The sequence below is a fragment of the Neolamprologus brichardi genome, chromosome 7 (assembly GCF_056152115.1).
Source record: "Neolamprologus brichardi isolate AB-2024 chromosome 7, ASM5615211v1, whole genome shotgun sequence".
NCBI classification, from domain to species: domain Eukaryota; kingdom Metazoa; phylum Chordata; class Actinopteri; order Cichliformes; family Cichlidae; genus Neolamprologus; species Neolamprologus brichardi.
In genome coordinates this window covers 51,946,935-51,968,563 of record NC_142110.1, presented here as the reverse complement: position 1 = coordinate 51,968,563, position 21,629 = coordinate 51,946,935, and the positions used below count along the sequence as shown (strand labels likewise).

At 41.7% G+C, this 21,629-nt stretch overlaps 1 protein-coding gene across 1 annotated transcript in view; it reads left to right on the top strand.

Annotated features, from left to right (window-relative positions):
- si:dkey-34e4.1 (carboxyl-terminal PDZ ligand of neuronal nitric oxide synthase protein) overlaps window positions 1-15,412 on the top strand; it is a 52,819-nt gene extending 37,407 nt beyond the window's left edge. Inside the window, exons 10-11 of the mRNA XM_006796800.2 lie at window positions 582-912; window positions 12,990-15,412. Of these exons, the coding sequence (XP_006796863.2) occupies window positions 582-912; window positions 12,990-13,554 (896 nt within the window). The 3' untranslated portion in view covers window positions 13,555-15,412. The remainder of the gene's footprint in view (window positions 1-581; window positions 913-12,989) is intronic.
- The last annotated feature ends 6,217 nt before the right edge of the window (window positions 15,413-21,629 follow it).

Genomic DNA, 21,629 nt, shown 5'->3' with positions numbered 1-21,629 from the left:
TTGTGGTGACAGAAGATGAAATTTCAGCATAAACTGTCGAGCGATTCAGCCTGGAGAAATTTAACCAAACTGAAAAGGAGTCTGTGTCTGCCAGCCCGACAGATGACATTTTACGTTGAAAGGACTACTGCGCTTTTATACAGGCTTGAAAATTAAAATCGAGAACCATGCATCAACCCCATACTGTGTTATCCCCCCTCCCACGCATTCCTGTGTAACGCACAGTGGCATAAATCATACTGTGCGCAGTGGATTAAAAACACTTCCCCTCAGCAATATCTTACTTCTCAGTGAGAAGGTGGTGAAAACAGCCTTTATTCTTTATTCTTTTTCAGCTAAAAGAATGGGTAAACTAACTAGAGGCAGAGCTGTCAGCCTCTATACCAGTTGTGTTGGCTGAGAGAAAATCGTGCTGACCTCAGGTGTGGCTGGCCTGAGATCAGTGCACAACCAGATCTTTTTCTGTAATGAGAGTTAGAAATCTTAACAAACTATTCTAAAAAGTCTGCATGCTGGTTACAGGTGACTCGTGTCATTATACCTCTTGTTGATTTGTCTCCCATTTTTTCTGTTTTTCTCAGATGGCCAGCAGTCATCAGGTGGCTTGGTTTCAGCATCAGCAAAGTCCCTGTCCTTAAATCTGAAGAATCACTACAGTCAGACCCTGGACCACCTCATCACCTCCACGCCCTCACGGCTGTTCGAAACCTCGCCCCTGTCGCCCACCCAGGTGGGCTGTGCTGAGTCCTACCTCAACCTGCTTAACATGGAGAGCGACGTCAAACCACCAGCCTCAGCCAACAATGACCTCGACCCCTTCATCAGAGCAAATGGCGCTGTGGAAGACAAGGAGATCTCCGGCAATGAGATTGTCCCGTTCACATCCCGAAACTCTGCCAGCATGGATGAAAAGTAAGACTGCTGTCTTCGTGTTTATTGTAAAGAAAAAGACAATATTGGGTGGCTGGAGTGACGCAATTACATATATATTAAAGGAAATTTTTGTTTTGCTGTAACGCTATTACAAACAACAAATTGGCTTATCCCAGCATTGGGAAATTGTTCATATCACTTCCTCAAATACATAAGAGTGAGAATTCTTTTATACAAGAATTCAGAGAGTGGAGGACATCACATGCAGTTGCCTGAGGGGGGAATTTGGTATATGAAAATTCCTTGGCTATCTAGCCTAGGCAAAGCCCTGCCACTAACAGTTCAGAGTCTGTGCCTTCACAGCAGTGTGATCAACATAGCACTGTTTGTTGGTAATAACAGCAGCGATGTATCCACCAGATAGTGGTGGGGCGTGGAGATTTTGCTCATCCATCTCACATGTCCATGATGACAGAAGAGAAATACGGCTTGTATAGTCAATCAGTCGTTTTACATATCAGGAGATAAGAACAAAAATTTACTTAAAATAAAGTAAAATTCAACCTCAGATGAACAACTACAGATGCCATATTGCACTGTGTAGTTATTTAATTAGTAAAAGCTCAAATGCACATGCTGTGCATAAAAATTTATCTACACCTTCATTGCTTCTAAAGGAGTTAAGAGGGTAATTAGCAGCCAGGTGCTGCTAATCAAATGCATTTGATTTATTCATCATCAGCAAGTGTGAGCACCTCTCTAAAAGCAAACGTTTTGGCAGTTTTGCCGGTCTTGAGCATTCAAGTGTGTGTGTTAACGAAATGGCGAGGAGGAAGGACATTAGCTCTGATCTCAAAGAGGCAATTGTTGCTGTCATCAATCTGGGAAGGGTTATAAAGCCATTTCCACACAAGCTGTCCATCATCCTACAGTGAGAACGATTATTTAAGAGTGGAAAATGTTCAACACACTTGCCAGTCTTCCCAGGAGCAAATTCACCCCAAGGTCAGACTGTGCAATTCTCAGAGAAACTACAAAAAAACCCAAGAGCTACATCTCAGACTCTACAGGCCTCAGTTGGCATGTTAAATGTTAAAGTTCATGATTGTACGATTAGAAAAACGCTGGAAAAGTATGACTTGTTTGGAAGGGTTGGCAAGAGAAAGCCTCTTCTCTCTAAAAAGAATGCGTAAGCATGGCTTAGGTTTGCAAAGTTGCACCTAAACAAATCTGCAATTAAATTCTGCAAAAATTTCCTTTGGACAGGTGGAGGGGTGTTTGGTTTAATGCACAGTGGCACATTTGGTGAAAAACAAACCAAATTGGAACTCATTCCAACTGTCAAGCACGGTGGAAGAGTGGTGAGGATTTAAGCTTAGTGTGCAGCCACAGGACCTAGTCACCTTGCAGTCACCATTAACTCTGTATACCAGTATTCTAGAGTTAAATGTGAAGGATGTGGAGTATTATAACAAACTGAAAAGTAATAACAAGCAGAACTTTGTTTCAAAGAAGTTGATTGGATTGGTAACCTTTAACGACGCTAGCAGGCGGGTTTTGCTAACTTTGGACTGAACAGCATTAGCTGTTTCTCCTGTTAAGTTAAACTAAGGAGTATAGATTGACATTTAGCACACATATCCTCGTCTAACTTGCTGAACATTTCCCCCGAATGTTAAGCTCCTTTAATGGCCATGCATGCTGCTTGTGTCAGTTTGTGTTTGGGGTAACCAGGCTACGCAGCGACATACACATCCGCTAGCTTTCAGTGTTATTAGCGGGGAACAGCTCGACTCAGCAGAAAACGCCTCCAGCTAATCAAAGTGTGACTGCAGTCAGGGGATTACAGAACACGGGGGAGAGAAGGTTTCGGGTTAGACAAACAAAGAGGGGATTGGAGTTGCTCGTGAGAGGGAATGAGATTTAAGAGAAACACACGAAACTCCATCAGCTCTAAACTCTGGCCTCGTGTTTCTGTTTCATGAAACAAACTCATGTTGAGAAGCCATTAAACCACACATCGAGAGAATAAGGACAGTAAATGTGATCGTTTTCTTGCAATAATTCATTATTAATGTGTTTTGCTTTTCAGGCTTCCTCGAGGCTCTATTTCTCACTTGCACATTTTATTTTGTGAATTGCTTTTACTACCTTACCTTTGACTCGGCATCTAAATTCTCTGGCATGCCGCCCAGTGACACATGTGCACACACACACACACACACACACACACACACACACACGCCTTGAAACATATATAGAACTACTGTGTATAATCACTTTTTAATTAGGTTTAAATGCTCTTAAAACCCCTCCTATTCTAAACTTTTACTACAAAAGATCAAGGAGAGTTCTCAGTCAGGATAAACTCTTTTAGTAATTTCCTTTTTATCCAGTTTCCTTTTCCTTTCATTCACACACTTAAATTGGCTCTACAGAGCATCTTTAAGATGATTTCAAAACAGTGAAGGAGGAAAATGGGAAGTTGACCTGGCAGATTGCTTGTGCTTATCCAGACTCATAGCTTGTGGTTTCGTCCCAGCCAGTCCCACTCACATCCATTCACAACCTGAAACTCTACTATCTTTTTTTTTTTGCATAAGCAAAAGAAAAAACAAAGGTTAACCTCAGACGTCTTCCAAAGAGAAGCATCCTGTTACTGTACATTTCCATCTGAATATTGAATTCTTCTGGGAGTGTGCGGCTCGCATGCAAGGCCCTCTCGCTCCCGCTGTTTCACTGCCCCACCACATTTTCTATTTTAAAAGACGAAGTAGCTCAGGAACTTACCACCAAAGTGACTTTTCTCTGGCTGCCACCCTCCTCCTCATCCTCCTCCTGTATTGGCTTGTGTTAGCGTCCTCTCCTGAGTGACATCATCTTTATGTAAAAAGCAATCTTGAAATTTGATGCCCGGCTCTTACACAAACGACATACAAAAGGGATGAAATGGTTACTGCTGAGCAGAAAAAGAAGAAATACACAACAAACAGTTTTGACCTTTTTTGCTGTTTAGATTAGGTGATGTGATGAAGCTTATGTAGCCCAGCCAGATCTTGTAAATTTGCTACAGCATAGGAAAAATAGAGGGGAGGTGTGGGCGGCAGTGGAAAAATGGAAACTTCATCTCCTTTGTGTTATTGTGTCCCCCCCACCCCACCCGTTTGCCAAACTCCTTTGCATTACCTTTGACGCAGTGAGACTCCTCCTGTGTCTGCCCTCCCCCACCCGCTGCATAGCAAATTTTATTGCTTCCATTTGCTTTTGTTTTCTGGATTTCCCCAGCGGATCAATGTTTACAGCCTGAGTGGCCCAATTTTATGTTCTGCGAATGACTAGACAGGTCCTCCAGTGCCATCTTCTCCCTCCCATCTCTTCTTTACCCCCCTCCCGCCCTCCCTTGCTCCCATATCTAGCACTGGTCAAGCAGAGTGACAGAATCTATTGGCACTGTTAATGCAAAATCACCATGCATTATCCTACAAATGCATATGTGTGTTCTTCAGTTTACCAGCTGTCCCCGGTGCTTTGTGTTGCCGCTTATAGCGTTCAGTGTATAGCCAGCCGTGTAGTGAGTCAACCTTTACACAACACGAGTGGGATCAAAACAGGATGTTATAGTAGGCTTAAAATACACTTTGTTGCCACAACTTTGAGCTGAGTAAGAGGATGACTAAAGTGAGCGGAGACTCCTGAGTGCACGGACGTTTGTACAAAATGTTGAGTCAATCCATACGTTAGTGAGATATCTCTACCTGGACCAAAGTGGTAGACAGACCAAAGATTGACATCCCTTGAGCCACAATGCTGCTAAAAGCTGCAGCCTGCCCACACAGAGCTCACACAGAAACATATAGTAGCCAGCTTATATTCACAAGTGAGTCATACTTTCCCGTGGCATACACTGCACTGTATACACTGCATTCTCTTCCACTCTCTCCGACAGGACTGCATGTTGCATAATCACATTTCCTGACCTATCTCATGATATCCCTTTCTCCTCCATCTTTTCTTCATTTTGCTGCTTCATCACATCATGGTCTCTGTTTCCGAGCTGCACTATCAGACCTCGCCGGCTGATAATTTGATTTCACGAATGTGATGGGAGCGTACTGGATAATGGTTTTAGGCATTTGGGCAGAACCCATACTGTCCACTGAATTTACATGCTGTTTTTCACAAACAGTTACTGTAATGTTTTTTGACAGTTTTTCAGCAAGATTCATTCGTGCCTTCAGACTGAGATTGGGCTGAATGTGATGTCTGCAAAGCTGGAAAGTTTGTAAGAATGAGCTTTGACAGGCACTCTAATTGGCAGGTTTCTGCTTTTCAGAAAAATTAGTGGAATTTTGAAGTTTTGCAGACTTTCACGTTCGTCCACCTACAAACTGAAACGTCCCACACGGACATCTCACCAACACCCTCGACTGGGGTTAAGTGTTAGTTTCTGTAGAAAAACAAGATGCTTTTACAAAGGCCCAGCGTCCCCTTTGAGTTTACACGTCCTACTTCTTTTCTTCTTTCTCTTCGTGATTGACTGCTTTGTTCCTTTTTATTTAATGGTTAAAAAATTTAGTCATATGTACTTAGGTTGTAAATAAATGTTTTAAAAAGCCTTTGCTCCTCTCTCCGCTCTGTTTGTTTATTTTCATGTGAGATTTATTAGTTCAAGAACAGACAGTGAAAAGGCTGTCACACATCTTTGGTAGTAAAAAATTCAGGGAAAAGGCACTGGTACTCCATCTACTAACCATGTCTCAAGTAATAGACTTGTCTGTGGAAAGTTTTTTATTAAGAAGATATTTTGTTTTTGTGATATTTTTGAGTTTTGGAAGGAAAATTAATCACTACTTTGCAGATTTATCATGTGCCACCAAGTAGCAATGCACCAATCCAATCTAATGGAGTCCAGTCGTGAGCTCAGTTCAGTCCTGACTCGAAAAACTGGATTGGATTGGATGTCAGAGCTGGCACATTTCAGTTCAAACCATGCATCATTAGCTGCTAGCAGGATCGCTAACGTAGCATATAGAAAGCTAGCAGCAAAGCGACAGCAGCTTGGAGATATTTTACTGTAGCTACACCAGCAGCTTTTGTTTTCTCTGCAAGTTTTTAATTTAACCACAAATTATTTTCAAGCGAGGTAATGTAGGTGCATATGCTATGAATGACATTATTTATGCATGCCTAAAGTAGTTGACTTGCATTGCTGTTCTAAGGCAATTGATAGGCCTCAAGGTTTTGTGTTCTGTCCAGTTTTTACAGATTACTGCATGTTTTCATGTATTGTAACTTACAGTGCCAGAATTACCATCACAGTGAATGACTGTAATCCTTTCAGTTTTAAGTAAATTCCAAAAATGTTAGAATTGCTGTGAAAATGTAAATAAACGAACAAAATTCTGTAAAATGGTATTAGCGCTTTTTGAATTTGACAAAAGCCAAAAAGGCTGGAAAACTAAGTAGCACTACAAAGAAACAGCTGTTGGGGGGAATAACTAGGTTAACAGGTCAGTAACATGGTTTTTACAGGCAGTGGTTTCACTGGTCTGCAAAAACCTGGTGCTACAAATTGTGGAAAAGTTCAGAATAATGTAAAATTGTGAAGAATTTGAGAAAAGCATCATCAGTAGTACATAACATTGTCAAAACACTAAGAAAATCTGGAGAAATCTCTGTGCATAAGAAAGAAGGATAAAAATCAATACTAGATTTCCATATCTTCTGGCCTTCAGGAAGCAAGGCATTAAAAACAGGCATGATTCTGTCTTTTAAGTCACTGCGTGGGCTCAAGAACACTTCCAAAAGTATTTGTCTGTAAACACAGTTCATTTTGCCATCCACAAATAGAGGTTAAAGCTCTAACATTCAACAAAGTGCCCATATGTGAACACAGCCCAGAAATTCTGCTGTCTTCTCTGAACCAACGCTCATTTCAAATAGACTAAATTAAAGTGTAAAATTGTTCTGCGGTTGGACAAACTGAAATTATTATTATTATTAATTAAATTCAATTCAATTCAATTTTATTTATATAGCGCCAAATCACAACAAAAGTCGCCTCAAGGCGCTTCATAGATACAGAGAAAAACCCAACAATCATATGACCCCCTATGAGCAAGCACTTTGGCGACAGTGGGAAGGAAAAACTCCCTTTTAACAGGAAGAAACCTCCGGCAGAACCAGGCTCAGGGAGGGGCGGCCATCTGCTGCGACCGGTTGGGGTGAGAGAAGGAAGACAGGATAAAAGACATGCTGTGGAAGAGAGACAGAGGTTAATAACAGATATGATTCAACACAGAGAGGTCTGTTAATACATAGAGAGCGAGAAAGGTGACTGGAAAGGAAAAACTCAATGCATCATGGGAATCCCCCGGCAGCCTACATCTATTGCAGCATAACTAAGGGAGGATTCAGGGTCACCTGGTCCAGCCCTAACTATATGCTTTAGCAAAAAGGAAAGTTTTAAGCCTAATCTTAAAAGTAGAGATAGTGTCTGTCTCCCGAATCCAAACTGGAAGCTGGTTCCACAGAAGAGGGGCCTGAAAACTGAAGGCTCTCCCTCCCATTCTACTCTTAAATACTCTAGGAACAACAAGTAGGCCTGCAGAGCGGGAGCGAAGTGCTCTAATAGGGTGATATGGTACTACAAGGTCATTAAGATAAGATGGGGCCTGATTATTTAAGACCTTGTATGTGAGGAGCAGGATTTTGAATTCAATTCTGGATTTAACAGGAAGCCAATGAAGGGAAGCCAAAACAGGAGAAATATGCTCTCTCTTTCTAGTCCCTGTCAGGACTCTTGCTGCAGCATTTTGGATTAACTGAAGGCTTTTCAGTGAGTTTTTTGGACATCCTGATAATAATGAATTGCAGTAGTCCAGCCTGGAAGTAATAAATGCATGATCACATAATGATTATTATTATTATATTATTATTATTATTATTATTATTATTATTATGGAAAACATGGACACTGCATTCTCTGGAGTAAAGAATAGAAACTGCATCTCTGATTGTATTGGGGTGCATTATTGCCTGCATAATTTGCAGTTTGCACATCTCAAAAGCATCATGAGTGCTGAAAGGTGCAAACAGGTTTTGCAAGGAAGGCATTTCATATTTTAGATAGACAATCCTAAACCGCTTACTGCAGCTATTAAACAGCACAGCTTTGTAGTTGAAAAGTCCAGGTGCTGCCCTGCCTGCTGTCCAGACTTTTTACTAATTTAAAACATTTGGTCCATTATGAAATAAAAATGATGACAAAGAAGACCCAGGACTGTTGAGCAGTTAGATTCATATATCACAAAAGAATGGGACAACATCCCTCTCCCAAAAGTCCAGCACCTGGTCTCTTCAGTTCCCAGATGTTTATAGACTATTGCTAAACAATGGTGACCATGGCCCCTTCCCAACTTCACAGCTTTTTTTTAAAGATGTGTTGCTACTATCAACGTCAGAATGACCCTATTTTTTGTTTAAATTGGTACATTTTCTCATTTTAAACATTGGTTATGTTTTCCACATTATATTGCAAGTAAAATATGGGTTTGTGAGATTTGCAGAGCTTTGCTTTGTGTATTTATTTACATTTTACACGGAATTGAGGTCATGCAGTACTTTGCAATGCTACCTTTGGATTTCAGGTCAGCTAAAGATGACTTTTGTAAAATGCATATTTTCCACAAAGCATTTTGAATGTGCTATCTCTCTGATTTTCACCTCTTGCTGGCATTTGCAGCTGTATTCAGCGCCACGCACCAAGTCAGACTGATGGAAAAACCTTTGCTCTAGTCAAGGAAGTGCATGTTTCCACCTTATGTAACACCGAAGTTATTATTGAATTGTTGAAGCTGAGTTTAGAATGGGGGAAAATACTTCCACACCAAGCTGCTCAACCGAATATCTACATTCCTGTCTGCTACTGTGTGGTATTAGATATTACCACGGAGGGTACCAATGATGGAAATGTTCAAATCCAAAATCTTTTAGCTGTTATTCCTTCCACATGCATAGCTCCCCGACTCTGTCGTCTAATTGTGGCCTCTCTTTGGTACAGGTGTGAGGACCCGCTCCTGCTCATCCTCTTCTTCCTCTAACCATCCCTCATTTCCTAATGAGATATCATCAGCCACTGCCTTAAACCCCCCAGCTCATGCCTTTCATCGCCCTGTCCCCATCCCCATTCCTCTCATCGTTTACCGCACCAACCTGCTTCTCCCTGGGAGCCCGGGGAGCTCTCTGCCACTGCCTAAGCCCCCTTCCTCTCTTCCTCTTCCTCCTCTTCTCTGCCCCTTCTCCTCCCTCTATGTGAGTATTACTCATGGTAACCAGCATGTGGAGCATGTGTCTGTGGCACAAGCATGAGGCTGTGCATGCAGTGGATGAACAGTGTGGGTGTTCGCTGGCTCGTGCGTAGGTCTCACCAGTGATTTCTCTGCTAATGACTGCGTAACCTCTATTTACATTCAAATGTGCTTCTGCAAATTTAGAAGCCGCATTAGCATCGAGGTAATCAATGAGTCACAAATGTTTTATGCACAGCACTTTTGTCTCTGTTTTCCACCTTTTGTTGGATTGTTTTGTCTCTCCCGGTTTTGCCAGAAGAGAGGAAACGTTCTTGTCAAGACGTGGTATTATTTTATCTGTGGAGGTTTGGCCTGAGCTGTAAAACTGTCAGAGCAGGGCTGGAGGAGCGGCACATCTTTATGTACCTGTCTTAGACTCGATCTGTTAGAGTCGGCTCTGTGAGGTATTTTAGAGTGTGAGTGTGTGTTTTTGTCACATGCATGTTTTGATTTACCGAGAGAATCTGAGAAGACCATCCACCGCCATAAAGCACCAGAGGTCTCACGTACTGTTCTGCTGCATGTGTGACAAGCAGCTATGAAAGAAACCATCAGAAATCTTGTAATTATTAAAGTTCAGTCAGGACCACTACAGTCAAAACAGAACTGTATTTACATCAGAGTTAATTTACATTAATCAGCATTTATGAAACGTGGAAAGGCCAACGGGGATCATTCCTCCCATAGCAGCAGCAAGACCTGCAGCACAGATCCGAGTGGCAGTCACTGACCAATATGACATTTATTAAGTCACACACAGCACTAACGGAGGAGCTGGGGTGGAATCCAAAGCAGCTGGCAGATGCACAACAACGAAACTAGCTTTAATATCACACCCTATATGAGATTCCAGTTGGATGCGTAGAAGATTGCTGAGGAGTCATTTGCTGCTGGTTAGCTTGAGATCAGCCGGGAATTGTGACTGTGCTTGTCTTTGTGCCCTGCCTCAATTTAGAAGTAGTGGAAGTAGTAGTTTTCCAGCTGCATTGTGAAAAAAAGATAAATCCACAGTGAAATCAACTGAATCTAATTGCTGATCAAATGACACACCAGAAGTAAGCACTCATATTCTCTTTTGAACTGTGTTTGTACTGTCATTGCAGGTACTCTCATAATAATCACTTTACTTTGTACAACTTTATAGGATAATGAGCACTGGACGACTTGATCACTGTGGGCTACTATGGGCCATTTCACAGTCAAAAGTCTGACCCCAGTCCTTAGCTCATCTTGTATTCTGTACACCTAATGGGACTAACTGAGCATTGGATTTTTAAAGTTCAGTGACCGATTTTCAGTATTTTCTTGTCAAAGTATCTACTGTTTAATCACTAATACTCTGCAGCTCTACATAATATGGAATGAAAGCTTTTATGTTACATAATAATACAATTTAAATTACCTCTTCAGACTCAAGATGTGAAGGATAATACATGTTTTATACAACAACAACAGCTGGTTATGAGCTAACGTCATGCCAGCTAATGTTAGGCTCATCTATGTTACAAATCACGCTTTCGCTCTGATAAACAACTTGATTACATTCTCATAATGTATGAGAGCTTATTTGCTAAATGTCGAAGTTTCACTCACAGCAGAAAGGGTTAGCAGACTGACACTCAATACAAATAAACAGTGGCCACCATAGCTAGGATTGTGCACTTGAATTGGGAAGGGTAAAGAAATCTACTGACATCTAGTGGTGAGATTTTACACACTGTAACTTTAAAATACAGACATGGTGTTGGCAGCATATTCATTTAAAATGTTAATATTACAAGTTGTAATGTTATATACATTAATATTAGCTTAAGCATTTATTGAAGCAATAATTTACTTTAATTTAGCCAATCAGCACTATAGCTGACTTAACTTTGGATGCTGTTGAATGTCAATTGTTTTAAGTGGTTCGCTAAAGTATTGGAACTATTTCCTCGTCCCTTGCAATGACATGACAGCATTTTTACATTTTGCCTTTGGCGAATTGGTTGGTCATCTACCTCGAATACTAAGTACTTCCATACCAGCCTTGTTATTAATGAGCGTGGCAAAGCCATTACAGCAGCTGTACTAGTCACAATCTTCCAAGTGTAGTTTATCCTGTGCTTGTGTGTGTTCGTGTTTTATTTCTTTAGCAAGTGAAGATAAACTAAAACACTTCCTGGCATATTTCATCTCGTTCAGTTCCAGAAGATTCACAGCTTCAGTACAAAGGCCTGCTACAGTACTTAAGGCAAAAACACAAAAGTACTGTCACATTTTCAGAATTTTGGTATTGAAAGATATCAGCAGTATCGGTTCTGTTGACAACCCTAATCCCAGTTGTATGTCCTGGTCTTCCAGAGTAGTGCTAAATTAAAATAGTGACAGAAAGTAGAGGAAAAGAAAATAGCCTGATGCTCAATCCAGCTGGAATCCAAGCCACAACTTGGCAGCACTTTAAAAATAACACCATTTAAACCTGCTACAGAGTCAAACCGTTAACTGAGCAGATTGTGCGTGAACAGTGAACCTATCAGCCCAAAAAGAAGCTAAATATGAGTAAGAATCAAGTGGATTAATTTGCCTTTAGGGCTTACTATGTGTGCTACTTTGAGTATAAACATGAATGTCTCCACCAAAACTTTCTTAACATCATTTCATGAAAAACCACAAATGTTAACCTGCTAACCTCATTAAAACTCAGCCTGTGGCCACCGTTGATGCAGGTGCCACATTTTGCGTCAGTCCATAAAAACAGTTTCCAATACATTTAACTGAAAATAAAAAAGTTACCACATGCTGTCCTTTGAGGAAAAGTCGAGGGATCCTAAAGCAGTCGGCTCCATTCTCAGGGAACCACAACCTTTGAATGCCGGCCCTTTCATTGCTACATTTTTCTTCATCTGCATTGCAATCCCCACAGCTACACTGGCTAACTAATGATACCCCCCTGTGCCTTTGGAGTCAGTGGAGTTCAGGTTGACTTTTACCTTCCTGTGCTACGTTGTGCTGCTCCATTTGTTAGTGTAGGAAATGGCGGATAATTATCTCAGGAGATGTTTTCCCCATCATTACCGTAGCTGTCATCATCATCCTCGTGTGGAGACGGTAAATACATCATTAGGTCACATAAGTTCATTACTCAGCCCAGGATTCAACCACGGACCAGATTTCTCGGGGGAACGAAGTTAGCAGCCACAGTTATAATGTAAATGGGAGGAGTCGGGGAGGAAGTGAGGCTTGTTATCGGGTGTTTGTCAGGAATCATTTTCCAAGAGAATGCCTATAATTGAGTGTGGTTGTGAGCACTGGTGCTTGTCATGATGTTATGGTGGTGAAATCAGAGTGAGCAATGTAGCTATTTCTGGTTTGCGTGTTGGGGGAAAGCCTGCAGCTTTTTCCTTGCATCTTTACGCTTACCCTCCCGCAGTCTTTGGCTCTTTTTCTTCGCCCGTCCCTCCGTTTCCCCAGCAGAGAAGCTGTGGGACGTAGATAAGTTCCTAGACAGCCGGAACAACAGGGAGCCAGAGACAGAGTCACTGTGTCGTGTATTAGCAGCTTACACCACAGTGCACTCAGGTTAATGGAGTATAATGTGACTGATGGAGCAAAACTGGCTCGAGGTGCATTCTTCTACTAATAAAATAGAAAATGATGCTGAATATAAATAAGCAAAAAAATAAAAAACAACAGAAAATGTGCTCATGAATCTACTGTGAATTTCTAAACATGTTAGCCGGTTGAAGGCTTCACTAACCGGTGCCTCTGTTTTCTCACCGACAGGTGCAGGCAGATAATCCCCAAACTCGACCCTCCTCCACCTTCCGTGAACCGCAAGAGAGCTAGCAGGACATTGTCTCCAGGGTCAGAGGTCGCAGCTGCGCCCACGCCCGCAGAGGTCACCTCTAACGACGCAGCCCCCAGCCGCAGCAGCAGCGTCTCGTTCCCTGACATCACCCCCAGCTCGCTGTCATCCGGTGACTTCCACTCCCTGAGCAACGGCGAGAGCAGCTCCTGCTCCACCAGCGAGGACTCGGGCGTGCGCTCCGAAACCAAGTCCCTGCTGTCGCCCCTGCGTGACGACGACGACCTGTTCGGGGACCGTGGGACATTTTTAACAGCCTCCAGCGGCTGTAACAGTCCCGTGGAGGAGAGGGGGGAAACCGTTCTCTCAGCCGCTGAGTCGTATCCCACTGAAGCCCCCACCCTCACTTCACAGTCGGACACTTGTGGCCACCCGCTACCCTTCTCCTCCCCGATGAATGATACCTGCCTTCACATCAGCTTTTCTGAGGATGAGCTGCTGGAGAGCAGCCAAGAAGACCCTAACGCCCCTCAGCGGAGCTAGGAGCTATTGATCTCCTGGAAAACTTCTATCATCTTCTGCAATCAGCTTTTAATCTAATATTTACTATCAGACCCTCCTATGTTTGCACTGGGCTCTATTTCAGGGCCTTTAATCGTTCCACCCACTTGTGACACAGTACAGGCACACAGTAGCTGATACCAGTTCCTGGAAAGTACTCTATTGTACAGATGATTAGCCTGTGGACAGATTTAGTATTTTTGTAATAAAATAATGAGCTAATTTACTTTTTAGTGACTAGAATGTTTAGCAGAATACATGTAGCACCTCTTGCACTGTTAAAGTCAATTTAGCGTAGAATTCAAAGCCAACGAGGGAACACGTTTTATTTTTGCTAGTAGTCGACGTTAAAGATTATTTTGTATGATGGTTCACTGTGGTACAAACTAAAGATACACGATGACCATGCAAATGCTTGTGATTTTGATGTTGGGAGAAGCCTCGATTTCTGCAGGAGCACCCGACGGTTAATGGTGGGTGGAAAGAAAAGAACAAGAAAGTCAGTAAAAATGGAAAATGATGTGTTAGGGTCTGCGCACAGCTGTGTAGTGCTGTGCATTATATTTTTGTACTCTCAGAGGTTAGTGGGTTTTAGAATGTTTTTTTTTCTTACTTGCATTTCGTGGGCCTTAAAGCACTGCTGGGAAAATGAGTGGAATGTCTGCAGGTATTCCGTGTATTCAATTGATTTGTTTTGGATGCAATCCTTTAAAACCAAAGGGGATTTTTGAATTAAAAGCATTTTCTTTTTGAGAAACTCGACATGAAGCTAATGACCGTGAAAGTAATGGATTGCGCCTGTCTGAGTGGGGAGTCTGTTACAAGATACTGAATGGGAAGATAATTGGGGAATCAGAGAGGACCTTGGAGAAAGACAGCTTGGCAGATGGATTATCTCTTCTTTGCTTCTATCTTTGTCAAATCTTGAATACCCAACAAATCTGCTTTCGTTTTCAGGGTGAATTAACCTAAACGGTGGGAACATTGTTGCCATTCAATTGAGAGAAAATGACCTCGAGTAGTTTAAAGTGAATCAAACTGCACTCTCATCCCAACAGTTTAGTTATAAAAGAAATAATTGTATGAAGTTGAAATGAAAATGCCAAAATGTACCACCATAGATCAAACCAGATTGAAAAATTCAATAAACTGAGTTACTTTAAATGTCTGACATTTTATAAATGAAATCATAAAATGTTGAAGAAAATGCTAGAGATAATAATTGGAACAACGGACGATGAAAAGCAGGATCTGTTTAACTTCACGTTTATAAGGTTTCTGTTGCCTTGTTAATGGTGTCGAATAAAGTGCCACCTTCTGCGAGTAAAAGTGAATATAAATGGAAATGAGGGGTAAAGCACACAAGGTCACATGGGGGGAGTGTAAAGTTGCAGGTGTACAGGCAAAACACAGAAATCAGGCTTTTCCCAACATTACACGTGGCAGGGAGCTTAACAGCAATAACATGAGGATGAAAAATAATAATAAAGAGAAACAGCTGAAAAAAAACTTTGTTTCTGGCTATTTGTGGATCACCTGAAATGAACTAAAGTCTTAGACCTTTACTTCCTGTTAGCTTCTGCACATAGGACACCATTTACATTTACAATAATTGATTACACAGCAGTGGGGAGTAGACTTCATCACAGTAGATGTCTTTCTGAAAGCGCTGTAACTAAGTTTAAGAATATAATCCACCCACTGTTATCATCTTCAATGCTCATAGAGCAGAGCAGCTATCTGAACGCTACCCCAACAGAGGTCGATTATCGTGTTAATAATTTTACCTCCTCACTATGTATGACTCTGGATACTGTAGCTCCTGTGAAAACTAAGGTCTAAAATCAGAAGTACCTGACCCCGTGGTATAATTCTCAAACACGTAGCCTAAAGCAGATGACTCGTAAGCTGGAGAGGAAATGGCGTGTCACAAATTTAGAGGATCATCATTTAGCCTGGAGAAATAGTTTGTTGCTTTATAAGAAAGCCCTATCTTACTGACACTTACGTCACTGATTGAAGAAAATAAGAACAACCCCAGGTTTCTCTTCAGGACTGTAGCCAGGCTGACAAAAAGCTCTTTTGAGCCAACCATCCCTTTAACGTTAACTAGTAATGACTTCATGAACTTCTTCACAAATAAAATTTTTATCATTAGAGAAAAAATTACCAATAATCATCCCACAGATGTAATATTATCTACAGCTACTTTTAGTACCATTGATGTTAAGTTAGACTCTTTTTCTCCAATTGATCTTTCTGAGTTAACTTCAATAATCACTTCCTCCAAACCGTCAACGTGTCTTTTAGACCCCATTCCTACAAAACTGCCCCTCTCACACTGCAGGCCTACTTGTTGTTCCTAGAGTATTTAAGAGTAGAATGGGAGGGAGAGCCTTCAGTTTTCAGGCCCCTCTTCTGTGGAACCAGCTTCCAGTTTGGATTTGGGAGACAGACACTATCTCTACTTTTAAGATTAGGCTTAAAACTTTCCTTTTTGCTAAAGCATATAGTTAGGGCTGGACCAGGTGACCCTGAATCCTCCCTTAGTTATGCTGCAATAGACTTAGGCTGCCGGGGATTCCCATGATGTGAGTTCTTCCTTTCCAGTCACCTTTCTCACTCACTATGTGTTAATAGACCTCTCTGCATTGAATCATATCTGTTATTAATCTCTGTCTCTCTTCCACAGCATGTCTTTATCCTGTCTTCCTTCTCTCACCCCAGCAGATGGACGCCCCTCCCTGAGCCTGGTTCTGCCGGAGGTTTCTTCCTGTTAAAAGGGAGTTTTTCCTTCCCACTGTCGCCAAAGTGCTTGCTCAAAGGTGGTCATATGATTGTTGGGTTTTTCTCTGTATCTACTGTACAATATAAAGCGCCTTGAGGCGACTGTTGTGATTTGATATAAATAAAATTGGATTGAATTGAATTGAAAGGGGAGAAGAGTGCTATGGAAGGAGGGGGTTCAAAGAAAACTTGTGCTTACTGTACTGCTTACATTTCCTGTCGTTGCACATATTTGAACCTGCTGCTGATCTTTGTTCACACGCCTTTTCATTCAGTGTAATTTCCTGTAACCGCTGTACAGTCAACATCATTTGAACCACAGCCAGAGCTGAAGGCACTTTGAGAAGATTACACTGCAAATAGTAACGCAGCGGTGTAAGATATCAGCGCACAGGTGCGGCTCTGAGGAACTACTGTAGCAGCTCACGGCTGGATTCCAATTAAAGACTGTGCTATTGGTTTCGTCTCCTCGCTTTGAATGGAAAGCAGAACAGACAGATCGTCCGCTCTTCTGGCCTGTTTGGCTATGCATTCATTATATCTCATTACAGTCCCATTTGACATTAGGAATTCATGCCTCTCAAATTCTTTACCACACACTTAACATTTTCAAGGCTTGACGACACTTCCTGTCCCTTCCTCCAAGGCGTTGTGCTCCCAAGGTGTCCTTTTGAAGGTGAGCTTTTTCTTCTCTCTAGTCCACGAGCCTGCAAACTTCGCTTCTACAGTGTGCCCTGTCGCTTCAGGGTGCAAACATCTGACTGACAGGCTTATAAGCCTTCAGGGCCTCAGTGTAATGTAGCTGTAGCAAAGAAGGCAATGCTGTTATTTCCCTGTGCACCTCTCTGATCTAAGGAGTGCAAACACCACCTCTGCTACAGTCTGGAGATAAGAAATTAGCTGTGTAGTGTCCCTGCGTGCCTTCATTCTCACCTTCAACATGGAATTCCCCCGCTGGATAATCAATAATGCAGGATGCTTGTGCAGCTTGTCCCTCCTCTCTCTCCTATTTCTCTCCAGAGAGGTGGTTTCCATCCTGTTCAGTAAGCCCATTCAATACAAGACTGCATCTGATCTGCGATCAATCTAACGTAGCCCTTAGAAGCTGGAAGGCAGCCTCACGCCAAAGCCCCAGCTCCTCGGCTTTACATAGCCGTTTAAAGTAGATGTCCCTCCTTCTTTATATGCCCATTAATGCTGCTGAAAAGTCATTAGTCTGTGTATGGACAGGAGCGAGCCGGTCAGTGATAAAAGCTGTGTGTGTGTGTGTGATGCTGGTGATCACAGGCACAGGGACCGACTCATTATGCAAAGCCTGCTGCTTTTAACAGCTGCCAGTAGAAACAAAGATAAAGAAACAAATCAGATCTTGTTACCTTTTTTTTAAGCAATCATCCAAGAATGAGGAAGCCCAACAGTTTAATTCTGACATCAACACAACAGGGATGTGAAGACAGCAATTCAGCGCATTTTAATTAATCTAATGTTTAAATGTTCAGCCGCATTTAGTGTTTACAGGGCAGAAGGCTCAGAAAAGTAAACAGAGAAGATAGAGGGTGTGATAGTGTCATCTCTCTTTAAATGCAAATTTGTAATATCAAAGTCCTTGCTGGATACCATCAGTTTTTCTCGGGTCATAATTATGTAGCAAACACATTAGCAAGAAGTTCAAAGCAGAGGGCAGGATACAAGTTTTCAGGGTAAAACTCTTTTCCTTTTAAAGGTTTCAGTGACTCCATTTTTATATACACAGGATGTGAAAAGTGTCTCACTTCCTCTTTGTTATTGTTATTTATAGTGAAATCACTAAGCTCGTGCACAAAGAAGGTTGCAGTCACGTGACTTTTCACCTTTCAGACAAAGTGAGGGAAAAAATGTCTGTAATTGTTTTTTTTTATCTGTTACAAAATTACTTTGGTCTGGTATGAATGACCATGGGAGAGTTCTCTATCAATGGGAAAAGCTGTAAAATATCAACACGTTCTCACTCCTAAGCTTAATATTTTACACCAGGTGACAAATCGTCAACATTTTACGCTTTCGGGTACCCAACGCGTTCCTAAATGACGACATCGGAAAAAGGAGAACATATGAGAACCGTTTGGACTCAATCTACACATGTACACTGTGCATTAAATTGCAGAGAAGAGTTGTATGGGAAAGACTTTGGTTGGCTTCACCATCTATACCACAAAGCACATCCAAAAGAAAGTAACTTGATTGATTTCGACACTGGTTGGAGTGTAGCTGTGGCAGGGTAGTGTTTTTAGGTAAACATACAATGGCAATGCAAACCAAACCAGTGTAATATGTACACATCCCTGCGTTTTATCACATCCTGGTAACATTTGTGATGATTACTTCCAAGGTCGGCTGCAGATGACTTTTGCTCTTATATTTTTGAAGAGATGCTTTCAGGCAGAAGTAATTGTCTCGCCCTTTTAATGTAGCACCGCTCCAGTTTTCTTGGGTCCTTGGATGGGTCCTTCTTTTAGCTTCTTTAGTGAAATACTTTGTGAAATTTACCCTTGTCTTGTTTTTGATTAATGAGTCAAGTTTGAGGTGCCCGTCATTACCAAGTGCAACTGAATCAGGTATCAGACTATGTTCTGTAAACTTTTTTTGATTGTCCGGTTATACTGTTGTTCTATAGTGTCAAATATTTTAAGTGTAACAGGAAATAGGGGCATGGTGTGCTGCTTGTCTTCCACTGCCCTTGTGATCTCTTTTACAGCATTTTTGAAAACACAACTGATGCAAATTCTCAGTCCTGCATACAAGTTTATGATTGGTCACTGGTTGCGGGTGGCCTGCTTGCCAGCAGTTTAAATTGCACCAAATCATAGCAGTCCTCTGAAGGCTCTTTATATTGTAAGGTAATGACCCTACAATAATACGGAGAAAACCCCAACAATCAGACAACCTCACCACCGTTTGGTGACAGTGGGAAGGAAAACCACCTTTTTAACAGGAAGAAAACTCAGCTAGAACCAGGATTAGGGAGCAGCAGCCATCTGCTTGGTTTGTTGGTTGGTTGGTTGTGAGGGGAGGAAGATAAGACGAAAGAAGAACAGCAGGAAACGGGCCCCCTAGAAAGTTTGGAGAAGCAGTTAGGTAAGCAGATAACATTGTACCCAAACCTTTATGTTTTTTATTATAGTAACTAGCATGTAAGTCTTGGGTTGTGGCAGGGATAATAACAACAGTCTAGGCTGACCTGGAGAAATACTGGGAAAAATTATAACAGCTAAGAGACAGAAAGGCCAGCAGCTGCCAAAGTAGTGACCCTGGCTCCAGGATGGTTCAGGCTCATGTGATCCAACCTTTGTTAAAGGTCAAAGTTTCAAGCCTAATCTTAAAAGTAATATGTATGCATTGTATAAGACAGGGGTGGGGGAACTCCAGGCCTCAAGGGCCTTTGTAACTAAGGGCTGGTTAAATTACCTCCTCAACATATCTTGACGTTCTCCAGAGGCCTGGTAATGAACTAATCATTTGATTCAGGTGTGTTTACTCAAGGTGATATCTAAAACCTGGCCCTTGAGGCCCGGAATTCCCCACCCCTGGTATAAGGGTTATATTTTTAGTAATATATAGGTTACACCAGGACTCCATATCTCTTGCCTGTTGTCCAATAAAATTGTTTGTTTAGAGCTAATGTATATTAACTATAAGGTAAAACAAAAATGGTTAAAAAGTAAAAGCCTAAAAAAAACCTGTGCTTTTTTACCGTGGCACTACATACTAGGTCTGATATATTTCTAAGTCAAATTTGCTTTTGTAGAGCCGATCACAGCAAGCAAACAACAGGATGCAGTGAGAGAGCACTGACGCTGAATTTCAAAGAGGATTTGACTTTTGACTGTCCTACAGCATGTGAATAAAGTACCCAGCTGCCCTCAGCCAATGCAGCAGAGATCAGGAGAGGCTGAGTTAAATATGGTGACTCCAAAGTTCCCCCTATACGCTGGAGAGCTGAGGTCACAGTGAGGGAGAGGCTGAGTGTTGAATTTCTTGGCTTTTTCCTAAATAGATATGTGACTGTAATGGATTTAATGATCACGAATAAGTTTAAAATATCATGAAATTCAATCCAGACAAGCACAAGAATGATATCTGTGGTCTTGTTTATTACAACATATGTGCTTTCACATAAAGCCCAAACCAGACACATTGGAGCACTCCTCTCTGGTCCTTTGTAGCCAGAGTCTTCTTTCACTATGTCATGGCTTTATTAGGAAGACAGACATTTCAGATATGTAAACAGGCAGACAGATGGAGCTGGGAACAAGAGAAAAAGTGATGGGACTGTGGAGACACACAACAGCTCACTGGAACACAAGTGTCATGAAGCTGTTGGACTGTCCACCTTTTGAAATGTGCGTGTTGATGGTCTTACGTCTTAATGCTGGTAAAACCCTGTTATCTTTTTTTGGGTTTATTTTTACAATGAGAGAGCCATACGCGGGAGTTTAGAAAATGCAGATTTTATTCATTTATTATTTTGTCTCTTGGTTGTCTGGAGGTGTGTAGCACAGCTTACATTTACTGTTTGTCATTTCTTTTTATCAGCTTTGAGCACATGAATGTTAAGCGGGAAAAAACTGCTGCTGTGTGCTGCTTGAAGAGCCTGTGCAGAATATCAGAGCGAAAGCTTTAGGTGAGCTTTTTGTACAGCTAGACCCTGGAGGCGATAAAATACTCACTAGTTTCAAACCATTTCCTTTAACAGATGTTTTTCCTCCCTCTCTCTTTTTTGGTAATGAGGTCAAGCAGAGGCGAAGTAATACCTATCACATTTGCAGCATGCTCAGAAAAGGTCAGCTATGGTCTGAAAGCCAAGCAGCCTTTGTTATTTGCACTCCTGCAAGCTGATAAAGCCAGGCCCCTTTGCAAAGCTAAATATAAGTTACGATGACCACTACTTGGAAGTGATGTTTGATTTTAAGTTAACAAAGGTTGTCCAAACAAAGGAAGCTAGATGATGAGTGTTCTGCGGGAGCTGTTGCTTGGTTAATCAGGAAAACTGCACCTGTAACATGGCAGCAATCGAGTCCACTCAGTTAATCTCACTGTTGGAGAGTAGGTTAAATTACTCATACTGTCTCTCTTACTGGAAAATAATACAGTGTTATGTTTTTACAATAAATATCAAGCAGTCAGTTAGTTTTGCTATAGCAGGTACTGGAAACACATCCTGGGTAGGGATGGGTATCGTTTAGGTTTTATCCGATACCGGTGCCAAACCGGTACTTTTGAAATGGTGCCGG